Raw genomic sequence first — 13,718 nt, 5'->3', positions numbered from 1 at the left:
AACAAATTATTCATCAGCAGAGACTAATATATTTTAGTAACAATTGTATATTACACTTTTATTTGCTCTGCCTTATATAATGCATCAAATTATTTTTACTCATGACTTAATTTTTGAAGAAATTTTTAAAAAATCTTTTAGATACATGCACATGAAATTATATCATATCTAGCTGATTAATAGTGAAGTAAGTCCACAAATAGTTTATTCTTTGAGGCTTACTATGAATACTGACCTAATCCAACTACCTAAATAAATCACATTCCCCACATTATCCTACTGAATGAATTGACAACATGATACCTCTGCATATTGCCATTAGTCAAATACTTTAAAATAATTATTAGTGACATGTAAAATTGATGTAAAAAAATAACTATCACTTTCAACTTCTAGACTTATCATATAAAAACTCTTACCTTGCCTACATACTGTGTGTCGGTACCTGTATACTCTTCCAACAAGAAGAACTGATTCCACATCCAGCCACGCTTGGTGCGATGTAGCATTTTACCATCATCTTGTGTCAGACCCACTATCCTTTCACTCGGTAAATCACTGTTACCTTTTTCTTGAAATGGGATAGCATCAGTTGTATGATACATATAGGTCCAGATGAATAGTGATAGGCAATGATAAGTCCTCATTATCTGTGGCTTCTGCAGGAAAGCAAATTCAATGTACTGTCTTTTTCACCTGAAAAGTAGTAGAAGAAAAATAATTAGACTGTGTTTCTTTTCCATATGACCTGTAACCTGCAAAACTTTTCTGAAGTTATATTATTTAGATGTTATAAATAATATATTGACATATTTTTAGATATACATCAATGGATTGTCATTAAAAACTTATATTCATAGTAAAGGAGAAGTATATAGAAAAAATAAACAGAAAACAGTTGAATTACTGCTACTGTATTATGACATGTACATGTGAATATTTTCATATTTTAAAATATTCATTATTTTGAAAAAAAGTAAGCTCTATAATACACCGAAGATCATATTGAGTTCCTAAAGTCTCAAGACCAATGAAAGTGGAATATTTATTAATATATAAATATATATGAACAAGAACACTGTTTTCTGTCCACAATCTACCAAATTTTATGAGCTGTTTCTCCTCTTGTACCTCTTTCTCTCCTTTCTCTTCTCTTTTCTTCTGTAACATGTTGAGATGTTGCCTCAAGGCAAATTAAATGATACCAAATATACTTTGGATTGTGCCTTTAATTACTTAGCAGTGTAAGGTTGATCCTTTACAATCAATAACTTTTTTCCCAACTATCAGTTGAGTAAATGAGGAGAATGTCCTCTCCTCCTAGTCATTTATATTATCCTGTTTGATATTATAAAAAAGCCACATATTTATTTCAAATAATAATAATAACAAAAAGGAAAATACAAAATTGGAATTGCAAAATAGATAGGCAGTTTTACCTATGAGATAATTTGACCCAGAATTTTGAAATGTTTTAGTATTTAAAAATTAATTTTATCTATTAGTACTTTGCTTTAATTTGAAACATATATAATCTAGAACATCTGAGATGTTGTTACTGATTATAATGATTTGAAAAGCAAGAAAAACCCATCTCAAACTAGTACAGGCAAAAGTAAATAAATAATTCATTAGATTATAACATCAAATTAAGTGTGGAAAGGAGAGGATGAAAGGAGAAGCAACTGGGCACTTTCTGCTCATGAAAACTGAGAATTAGGGCTTTGGGTACTGGAGTTCTTTTTTTCCCCTTCTCTCTCTCTCTCTCACTTTTCTCAGGCTTCAACCTAAGCCTTCTCAACCTGATGAAATCTGCAAATACATGAATTTCAGATTCAATATCTTCCAATTAAGAAAGCAACTGATAGTCTTTTCTGAGTTTAAAAAACAAAAAAATCCTAGAAATGGACTCCAATTTACCTGGCCTCGGCCAGATGTCCAGTACTAGACTATGTACCTTGGATTTAGTTGCAGTTATTAAGACTCTCCTGGTGGCTCAGATGTTAAAGCATCTGTCTACAATGCGGGAGACCTGGGTTCGATCCCTGGGTTGGGAAGATCCTCTCCTGGAGAAGGAAATGGCAATCCCCTCCAGTACTATTGCCTGGAAAATCCCATGGACAGAGGAGCCTGGTAGGCTACAGTCCATGGGGTGGCAAATAGTCTGACACAACTGAGCGACTTCACTTACTTACTTATCAAGTCATAAAAGTCATATATAACCCTCAAGCTTGCTTATCCCTTATTATCTGAGACTTTGGATACTTACCTGCATCATGAGGTCTCAACTACTTCTTTTATAAAAGGAGAATAATCATTATCTGTCTCATAAAGTACTGGTATTTATTTTATTTTGAACATTTATCACAAAGTCATAGCTATTTATAATACAAAGATTAAATTTTTACAGTAGCATATACCTATGAGAACACTGAGGTGTGAAGAATTAAATAATTTGCCAAAATTCATACAGATAGTACATGTTGGAGCTAGTTTTTAGATTCTCAGCTTTAAACTAATTTTTATATAATACATGTAGCTCATAGTAAATCAGCACAGTGCTTGCATACAATTCCCCAATATGTTAGTGTTTGCAATCAACGAGGTTTGCTCCCAATGTATACCAATATAATAAAGAATGGATACTTGCTATGGTACAGACCTTGTCCACCTGTATGCACTCTAATTTCCATACGTATTATTAAAAAAAAACTTCTTACTTAACAAAATACATATATGTAACCACAAATCTACACACTCAGAATGAGAGAAATCAAAGTCATGTTATTATTTTTTACTCTGAAAGCATGGGTGGTGATAATTATTATTGATGGGAGAAATTTTCACTTATTGAGGTATGGGAAAGTCATTCTGGCTTATACCTGATTTCAGTTGAACTTTATGCTAATTAAAAAAGCCTACCTGTGGTCTATTGAACATACATTGCAAATCTGTTTTAACCATTTAAGAAGAGAGTACATTTGAAAACCAAAATGGAGTAATTGCGGTTTAGTCATCCAAAATGGACATAGTTTCAGACATGTTCCTGCATCACGGAGAACTTGAATGTCCTGATTTCAGATTCAACAACACCAGTCATTCTCAAATTAACATCCTTTGGTAGCTGCAACATTATGGTTTCAAGGTCTTCTCTTTTAACTCTGCAACCATTTTGGACACCAACTTATCCTTGTTTAACAAGTATCCTTACTTCTTGCAGCTCCAATCCTAGTTCTTGATGAGCAGTTTATGTAATTTTTAATGCATAAAGGTTTTTGCCTTTATCAGTCATCACCATTTTGTAGTCCAGCAAAACACAATTCAAGTTCTTGATTCAGTGTCTCTGGAATTCTTGTGCTCTGTTTGACTCAGAGAAAACCCTTTGTTTTTCCTCACAATAGATTGTTTATTACTTCCATCAACAACCTCATTATAGATTGTTCATTGATCATTCCTGTTGACTTTACATAGCTAGTAGTAATCTTGTAAACTACTGAAAACTGGGAAATTTAACCACAACCCATAAAACTGTGAAATAAATTTCAGAACAGTACAACAGCAAATAATGCATGGAAAACATATAATGAAAAGTATCTAATGGTCAATAGTTTAGAATATGCCCCACGTTTTATTTATCAGGGATGGAAGTGTAAGTGAAGTCACTCAGTCATGTCCAACTCTTTGTGACCTCATGGATTGGAGCCTACCATGCTCCTGTATCCATGGGATTTTCCAGGCAAGAACACTGGAGTGGCTTGCCATTTCCTTCTCCAAGAGATATTCCCAGGGATTGAACCTGGGTCTCCCGCATTGTAGGCAGATTCCTTATCATCTGAGCCACCAGGGAAGTCCTTTATCAGGGATGGTGTGGTAGAAAATGAGCAGCCAGAGAATCTCAAGAATAGCTGTTAACTCACTTTGATAAATAATCACACTTCCTTGGTAGAATATACTGGGTACCCTGGTTTCTTCCCACTGGGAGATTTCCATGAGAAATTGAAGAGCATTCTTCATTTCCTGTCATTTGTTCTGTGATATCCACTTTAGGTAGCATGTAAGTCTTTAAGCTGAAAAGTTCAGTTGTATTAGATGGAGCCAAAGACTTAGGCAGAGGCCAGCATTCCATAGGTCTCTATAATCTATCATAAGAAATTTGCTTTCATTTCAGTGCAAAATGGAAAGCACTTGGAAGGCTTTAACATGCCATGCTTAGAAAAGACCAATTTGGCTACAGATTGGGAAACAGGTTAGAGGAGAGGAAATGATTTGGGGAGACAGTCTATCACTGTAATCCAGAAAGTGATGATGATGGCTCACAGAGAAGTGGTTTGAAGTGGACACTGAATCTCTGCTCAGATAGCCTTTGATTCTTTAATACGGCCACATACACACACTATATTCACTGCAATTTTTGTATGCTTTGCTTCTAATGGCCTGCACCTGCTACTCTCTTTGAAGGACTTCCCTTGGTTACTAGAGACACTTTGCCCACAGGCACAGGGAGTCCAAAGTGCCTGCAAGTTTACAACTGTCTCTCATGGAATCCCTGAGCCACTGTTTAACAGGTGCAGAAATATTAAAAACCAACATGTTATTTGCATCCCGCAGCTCCCCTAAAGAATCATGCTGAGCCTGGGCTGACTGAAATAACACCTTCACTTAGATTCTTTTTCTTGTCTTGTTTTCCCACTCTCTCCCACACTTCCTGACCTGGAAGCAATCTTAACCAATCACTTGCACCCAAATCCTTGCCTGTTTCTGGGGAAACTAAGACCAGAGTAAGATCTTCATAGTCAATATTCAAAAGGGAATGTTGATTGCATTGATTTAGTTCAGTTCAGTCGCTCAGTCATGGCCGACTCATTGCGACCCCACAGGCTGCAGCACACCAGGCTTCCCCATCCATCATCAACTCCCAGAGCCTGCTTAAACTCATGTCCATTGAGTCAGTGATGCCATCCAACCAACTCATCCTCTCATTCCCTTCTTCTGCCTCCAATCTTTCCCAGCTTCAGGGTCTTTTCCAATGAGTCAGTTCTTCATATCAGGTGGCCAAAGTATTAGAGTTTCAGCTTCAGCATCAGTCCTTGTATTGATTATAAAGTATTAAATAAAGGAGAAATAAATTATAATTCCTAGATTATTAGTTTGTGAACTAGGCAAATGATTGAACAAAATCTTGAGCCACTTGGAGTGTCATTTATATTGAGGCAGGGGAGATATATTAGAAAAATTGTTTCATTTTTCTCCTTGTTCTTGGTCAAAATGAAAAATTTTTTTTTTTTTACTGCTACTACTAACATTTCAGCATAATAATAGGAAGCAAAGTTATTCACTGGTCTACTGACTTTATATAGTTTAATTTATATATTTATGGCAACCTTTTAAACTAAAGTCTTCTGTAACTCCTCATAGTTTTCATGTTGTAAGGAAACTGAGGCACAGTTTAACTGATGGCACAAGTTCACATAAATAGCAACAGAAAGGCTGAAAGCTAAAACTAGGCATTCACTTGCAGTTGGGCTCTACTGCTCCAGAAATAGACTACTAACATCTGTGATGCTGGCAAATTACATTCATTCCAACTCGCCTTCTGTGTTGTGGGCACTGTGATAAGTCTTTTTTCAAACACAGTTTCTATAATTCTCCTCATAACTATATTACAAGGAAAGTATGACCATACGAGAAAGAGGGATAAACTGGAACTGAAGTAACTTGCTAATATCACAGAAAGTCAGGCATCTGTGGGAAAGTGAAAGGGTTTAGGATTTGAATTCTGTTGGACTGATATCAGGGCTCCTGATATTAATTGTACTGCTGTAAAGTAATATTACTACCCATGCAACTTACCTGGAGGCCTCCTTTATGATTTTTAAATGCTTGCATAAATCAAGGTTTTTTCCTTACTCACACTCTGACCTTGAACAATGTTACCTGGTTCATCCATCGTCAACTCCTTCTCATTATTTTCAATTTCTATGTCAATTTTGCTTTCTTTCAAAATCTTCCAAAATAAACTTTTCAAAAATAGCTTAGCCAACTTCAGTCTCTATTGATTTCCTTCATAACATCCATTTATTTCTTTCATATAATTTTCAATGATTTTAATTATGTATTTCATTTAGATTATATGTTTATTGACAGTTTCCTCTAGTAATAATGGATGGTTGTGGGATATTTTGTGTCCTGCATGAAACAATTATTGACATACCATAGGTACTTAATATGTATTTGTAAAATTATTGGTTGATTCATGCCTAAATTGGATAATCCTCATTTGAGCCTGGGATCAAATATGAGATTGATGATATCTGATTGCATAAGTATCTAATAAAGATATGGAAAGAGATTAACTGGGAGGAAATGTGCTTTTTAAAAGGGTTCTGGGGGGGAAAGTCTTTAAAAAAAAGAGTAGCTGCAGTGAAGTAAGACTGATATTCATAAAAGTTTGCATAACATGTGATTAAGTATGAACTTCACAAAGTGATTGGTACAAATTATAGACTACAGTGAAGCCCTTTTATTAAATATCTTCTTTATTTTCCTCATGATTCTAAGCATAATTCATTCACCTTTAGGAAAAATTAAATGTAACCCCTTGTGTGGCCATTTTAACATCTCTACCTTCCTCAGCTCTTGAACAATAGTGCACATCATAAAGGGTTCTGTTGTATTTGTTTTTAAATTTAGCAAGCTCTTATCCCATAGGGTTTATTAAAAATTCTTCATAGCCTTTATTTACTCAATAGCAACAAGCTGATTACTAAATTTTCTATGGTTAATTATCTCTATCAGCCTAAAATACTCTGCATTTTAACCACATTTTTGTTGATAAATAAAAAACATCAGATATATTATGAAGTATAATATTTTGTTTGGTTTAATCTTGATTTTGTAATCAAGGAATTCACTTGAATGTTGTTAACTTTAAAAACAGAAAATTATTTTATTATCAGTCCCTTGTTCTCTTAAATATATTTCAATTGCATTTGAGAAAAATGACTGTTGGCTATTTGTGAACCAAGAAAAAATGTAAATTATTGTAATTAAGTAGGATGTTCATCATATAAAACTACCAGCCAGATTTGAATTATATCATTATTTCTTATCCTCAATTCAGACAAAGTATTTTCAAATTTCCAACCATATTTTTCAGGCAAAGTTTCTGAGATAAAATGTACACACAAAACAAGATTGATTTTAGTATCTTATTTTAAGATATGTAGTCAACAACTCACTTCCAAACACATCAGCATATTTATCTAAAGAAAAACAAACAAACAAAAGAAACAACAAATAAATCCCTGGGTTATGGTCCTATATTCTGAATCTCTTTCCAGATGAGATATATAAGGTTTGGAGAGATAAAGAAAACTATTACTATTTCTGATTACCAGTTACTCTGTAGATTTGGCAAATGGCATACATTTGTTGTTTTTTGCTTGGCTAGTGAGCTTTCCAACACACTATTGTGTGTTTGGTGAGATAAGTCTAATAGTTTAGCGAGTTAAATGATGCATATACAAAGAATCAATACTATGAATGTGAATAGACACCAAAATTACAAGTCTTGTAAGTCTTGTAATCAAGGATCTATTGAATAGGGACGTATAGGATTATACAATCTGAAGACATGTAAACAATCTATTGTCAGAATCTAAGAGAAATAATGGAGAAGGAAATGGCAACCCACTCCAGTGTTCTTGCCTGGAGAATACCAGGGACAGAGGAGCCTAGTGAGCTGCTGTCTATGGGGTCGCACTGAGTTGGACATGACTGAAGTGACATAGCAGCAGCAGCAGCAAGAGAAATAAAAGAAAATAAGAGAAAATGAAGAGTGAAAATAAGAGAAAGTGGAGTGTGAAAAAGTTGGCTTAAAGCTCAACATTCAGAAAACGAAGATCATGGCATCTGGTCCCATCACTTCATGGGAAATAGATGGGGAAACAGTGTCAGACTTTATTTTTTGGGGCTCCAAAATCACTGCAGATGGTGACTGCAGCCATGAAATTAAAAGACGCTTACTCTTTGGAAGAAAAGTTATGACCACCCTAGATAGCATATTCAAAAGCAGAGACATTACTTTGACAACAAAGGTCCGTCTAGTCAAGGCTAAGGTTTTTCCAGTGGTCATGTATGGATGTGAGAGTTGGATTGTAAAGAAAGCTGAGCACTGAAGAATTGATGCTTTTGAACTGTGGTGTTGGAGAAGACTCTTGAGAGTCCCTTGGACTGCAAGGAGATCCAACCAGTCCATTCTGAAGGAGATCAGCCCTGGGATTTCTTTGGAAGGAATGATGCTAAAGCTGAAACTCCAGTACTTTGGCCACCTCATGTGAAGAGTTAACTCATTGGAAAAGACTCTGATGCTGGGAGAGATTAGGGGCAAGAGGAGAAGGGGACGGCAGAGGATGAGATGGCTGGATGGCATCACTGACTCGATGGACGTGAGTCTGAGTGAACTCCGGGAGTTGGTGATAGACAGGGAGGCCTGGCGTGCTGCGATTCATGGGGTCGCAAAGAGTCAGACACAACTGAGCGACTGAACTGAACTGAACTGAAGAGAAATACTGTCTGTAAGAATAGTGTTCTAGATTAAAAAATAAATGATAATGGATGACTCTCTATGATTTCTGGAAAACACATCAACTTTCAAACAAAAGGAGATAGGCAAGCATATTTTCCCCAATATCAGTCCCCTAAATGGGACCAAAAAGATGGACACTTACATGTGACCTTCTATTACACAGATGCCCACTTTGTAGTTGGCCAAGATACTACTTATCTGTTTGGTTGAGGTACCCCCTATAATATAACAAGATAAAGAAAACAGGGACATGTTAGGGGGTGTTATTTTGGACATATTTTAATTGGGGGACCTGCCTTACAAGTGAATCATTTTAGTCAGGGTCAGAGATGGAAAAACTGTTAAGAGACAGTCATGTTCACAATTTGTTTAAGACTGTTGGCTAGTAAAGTATTACTGGAATTTGATATCACAAAGAGGGACAGTTCTTGTTTCTGTGTTCTTAAACACTCAAAACTGAACAAAAAGACTTTCAGTTGGTGTGGCAAAATGACATAACATGCAGCATAAAATTGGACTATACTAAGACTGAGAGAAATGCACACCATTTAATTAGGATAAGCACATACAACAACACTTTCACCTAAGGGAGGAATAAAAAACAAAGAAAAACAGTGGGTCTATGAAAATGCAGGAAATCAGATAAAGAGAAGGCTTTCCATAGGAAAGAATAATTATGCCCGTATAGAAGTTAAAAGTCACCAAACTCAACACTTCTCACAACCTGTGAGCCACTTGTTTTTTCTCTTCTTGCCCTTTAAATTTCTGCTGTTACATTTTTAATTCACCAATAAAGAGTGAGGAGCCCTAGGCCCTCACTCTCCACACTAGTAACAGCAGAACTCCAGAACTATGCACGGGCTAGCTAACTTACTCTTGCTCTCTATCTCTGTATATGTGTGTGTGTGTGTATATCTCTTTCTCCCTCAACTCCTCCCTCCAGGAAATAGGTATGTGCACTCAGGTGTGCCATGTGCTTTCCAGGAGTTGTGAGAGTAAACCTCTGGGCTTTTTTCTTTTTTTCAAAGTTTTTTGATTGTTGGTGTTAAGAATGTTTTGCAATCATAAAAAGAACTGTAAGGGATGATCTAGCCATGACATTGCTTATCAGTAGGCTCAGACTGGCACAAAATGTAGGTGAATGGGTAAACAAATCGGGATATACCTATATAATATTATTCAGGGGCAAAAAGAGCTATCAAGTCACTCACACAAAATTGAGAAAACAAATGCCTTGTGATAAGTGCAATGTTAAAATGCAGCGTTCAAGTTTGAAAATACTGAATCATTAAAACTGAATGACAGTCTGGAAAAGGCAAAACTACAGACACAATAGAAAAACCAGAGGTTGCAGCAGTTTGGGAGGAAGATAACAAGGATGAATAGGTGTACAAAGGGGAACTTTTGAACAGTGAATTCTGTATGATACTACAACAGTGGCCTATGTGACATTATACATCTGTCAAAACCCATGCAACTTTACTCAAATAATTAACTTAATTTATGCACTTGAAAAAAATCACTTAGGAATTGAAAACTGCAGAGGTTGAATCCAAGAAGGAATGCAGACTACTACAAGATAATCTAACATTAAAATTGTATGAAACCACCTGAGTGAAGGGTGGGGGAGGGGAGAGAAAGGTGCTGCTCTAAACAACTTTGGGAATGAGTCTCTAAGACTAAATGGAAAGAAACTGAACATACGCATTGCCTTCTAGCCAATAAGGTTGTTTCTTCCAAGAATATATGCCTGGGAGCCGGCATATTGCATATTGAGTGCATATTGCATATTGAGTGCAGCACTTTCCACAGCATCATCTTTCAGGATCTGGAATAGCTCAACTGGAATTCTATCACTGCTGGCAGCCAGCGTGAGGAACTCCGCCCATGACAAAGGTCATGAGGAAGGAGGCTCGGCATACGCAAAGGCGGGATTGAGCCTCAGGAGTCCCCCTGGAAATTCTCGAGCATCTACCCCCAAAACCAGAGTCTGCCTACTTTCTGCTTTGTGCTTTCACCTACACCTCTGACTTTACAGGGGCTGTCCCCCACTACCTCTCTCTGAAAAAAGAGTTAGCTTACAACTCCAGTTAATAATTCCTGGGTGTGACAGTGTTTAACCTACAAACTCCTTTGGAAATCCTCTAGCCTGCCTGAATAGGTTTTTCTGGCCACATGTGATTGTTCAGAGCCTCCCAACTGTGAGAGGCAGGAGATGTTCTAAACTGTCTAAACACAGATTCCTTTGAGTAGTTAAAAGATTGATTAGAAATTGTATTGGTGAAAGGTTTTTTCACTTATTGGGCCAATGTTTGCTGCTATGTCTCCATACTCCTTACCTACTGTGTCCTTGGCAGTGTATTGCTTGATATAATGGGTGTATAGAAATGTAAGTAGTAGCCTCAATGTTTGTAACCTTGGACCCTTGAGTTAAGTCTTTTCTTGATTGATCCCACCTCACCTTTGCCCTATAGGAATGCAGCTTTGTCCAATGCTTTTTTGGAGGCTGGTGCCTGACTTTGGAATAATCACCTTTAGAGCAAGATAAGTTTCTTTAAGTGTTAACAGGCCTCCTGGCCAGAAGATGATGTAATTCACCTGAACTTTTGCGTATGATAAGTTTGAAAGCCTGGCTTCCATTAGGACCAGGAACTGCTGTCCTTGCATGACTCCACCCCTTCCCCCATTATCATCTATGCACAACTTAAGGTATAAAAACTACTTTGGAAAATAAAGTGCGGGCCTTGTTCACCGAAACTTGGTCTCCCCATGTCGCTCTCTCTCAAATTCTGGCTGAGTCTCCATCTGGAGCGTGGAACCCACCATGCTTGCTAATTATGCCTGGGCTTCTAAGATCCAACCGGGGAGGCCTCAGTGTCTCCTCTCCTTCGGGAGAATGGAAGGACGCCTGCGGCCTACGTAAGTGGTGCAAACTTCTTGTCTTGAAGTTTTATTGGTCTCCCGCGTAAACCAAGCTACTCAGCCTCTTTTCTCCACTGAATTTTCCTACTGAGCTATCCTCATCCTATTACTCTTTATATCTTTGATAAAATATTTAAATAAATAGGTTGCCGACGCTGTCCCTGCTTCGAATACCCTGGATCAGCCGGGGCTGGTCCCCGGCAAATATAGGTTAAGAATTATGCTGCTCTACATATATACTGAAATTAAACAATTAAGTAATTGGATGGCAGATATTGGAAGTCACATTTCTCACTGCTGTTGTGAGAATTTACAGATAAGCAAGAAAACGGGTCCCTTGGACTTCAAGGAGATCAAACCAGTCAATTTAAAAGGAAATCAACCCTGAATATTCATCAGAAGAACTGATACTGAAGCTCTAATACTTTGGCCATATGATGGGAAGAATCGACTCATTAGAAAAGACCCTGATGCTGGGAAAGATAGACAGCAAAAGGAGGAGGGGGAGGCAGAGGATGAGATAGTTGGATAGCATCACCAACTTGATGGTTTGTGAATTTGAGCAAACTCCTGGAGATAGTGAAAGACAGAGGAGTCATGTGTGCTGTAGTCCATGGGGTCACAAAGAGTCAGACATGACTTAGTGACTGAACAACAAAGGAAAGGAGGACAGCATGATCCATGTGGTAACAGATTAGAATTGGAGACATCAGTGAAAACTTATGTACTTTAATGTAATCACAGATGTTTATATATTGAAATATTTATAGATATGGGTTACACATATGAGGTAGATGTATATGTAGCCCTTACTTTATTAGTTGAGGTGGCCTGCCAACAATACTACCCAGTACCAATGAACTCACCTAGTATACCAATCTTAGTTTCTAATACCATTTTCCAAATTAAAGGAACTGGGGCTTCTTGGAGAAATGTCTGATTATAGAACTAGCGCAGGAGACATACAAGATAAGCCTTTTGTAGTGCCAGTAAGTGACTGGTAGTGTTAGTTGCTCAGTTCTGTCGTATTTTTGTGACCCCATGAACTGTAACCCTGCCAGAATCCTCTGTCCAGGGGTTTCTCCACACAAGAATACTGGAGTGGGTAGCTATTTCCTTCTCCAGGGGATCTTCCCAACTCAGGAACTAAGCCAGAGTCTCCCACATTGCAAGTAGATTCTTTTACTGTCTGAGACACAAGGAAGCCAGAAAATGAGTCAGTGCTTAAAATAACACACACACATGTGTGTGTGTATATGCACACACACACCTCAAACATTCAGTTCAGTCAGTTCAGTCGCTCAGTTGTGTCTGACTCTTTGAGACCCCATGGACTGCATGCAGCATGCCAGGCTTCCTGTCCATCACCAACTCAAACTCATGTCCTTTGAGTCAGTGATGCCATCCAACCATCTTATCCTCTGTCATCACCTTCTCTTCCTGCCTTTTCCCAGCATCAGGGTCTTTTCCAATGAGTCAGTTATTTGCATCAGGTGGCCAAAGTATTGGAATTTCAGCTTCAGCATCAGTCCTTCTGATGAATATTCAGGACTGATGTCCTTTAGGATTGACTGGTTTGATCTCCTTGCAGTCCAAGTGACTCTCAAGAGTCTTCTCCAACACCACAGTTCAAACATTACACCATCCCCAATCAATTCCTTTAACCCTACCCATGCCATCTTTTGGGGCTTCCCTCGTGGTTTAGTGGTAAAAAATTTGCCTGCTGTGCAGGAGATGGAGGTTCAATTCCTGGGTTGATAATATCCTCTGGAGAAGGATATGGCTGCCCATTTCAGTATTCTTGCCTGGGAAATCCCTTGGACAGAGGAGCCTGGCAGACGATAGTCCATGGGGGGTCCACAAAACCAGACATGACTTAGCAACTAAGCAAAAAGAACAACAAAACTTTGTCCTTCACATTCATTTAGTATGTTGTTTCCTGAAAATATCCTAACAGAAACACTGGGAAAAAGGTAAGAATGAACTAATTGTCTAAGACTACAACTTACATGTAATATGAGATCATACATGAAGTCATCAAAAACTCCACTTAGTAATTCTTTCACCAAATATGTATAAAGTGCCTAATCTTTTTCTAGGCATTTTTCTAGGTCAACAGAACTGCAGATTCCCTAAAGAGTTTCAGTTCAGTTCAGTTCATTCGCTTAGTCATGTTGGAATGTTTGCTACCCCACAGACTGCAGCCTGC

General features: G+C 37.6%; 1 protein-coding gene across 2 annotated transcripts in view; it reads right to left on the bottom strand.

Annotated features, from left to right (window-relative positions):
- CDH9 (cadherin 9) overlaps positions 1–13,718 on the bottom strand; it is a 139,227-nt gene that overhangs the window by 83,937 nt on the left and 41,572 nt on the right. For both annotated transcript variants that reach the window (XM_024981380.2, NM_001105253.1), the window contains 1 exon segment: positions 420–696. In XM_024981380.2, coding sequence (XP_024837148.1) covers positions 420–647 — 228 coding nt within the window. In that variant the 5' untranslated portion in view covers positions 648–696.

This window comes from Bos taurus, chromosome 20 (genome assembly GCF_002263795.3).
Source record: "Bos taurus isolate L1 Dominette 01449 registration number 42190680 breed Hereford chromosome 20, ARS-UCD2.0, whole genome shotgun sequence".
Lineage (NCBI taxonomy): Eukaryota > Metazoa > Chordata > Mammalia > Artiodactyla > Bovidae > Bos > Bos taurus.
This window is presented reverse-complemented; position numbering and strand designations above follow the sequence as displayed.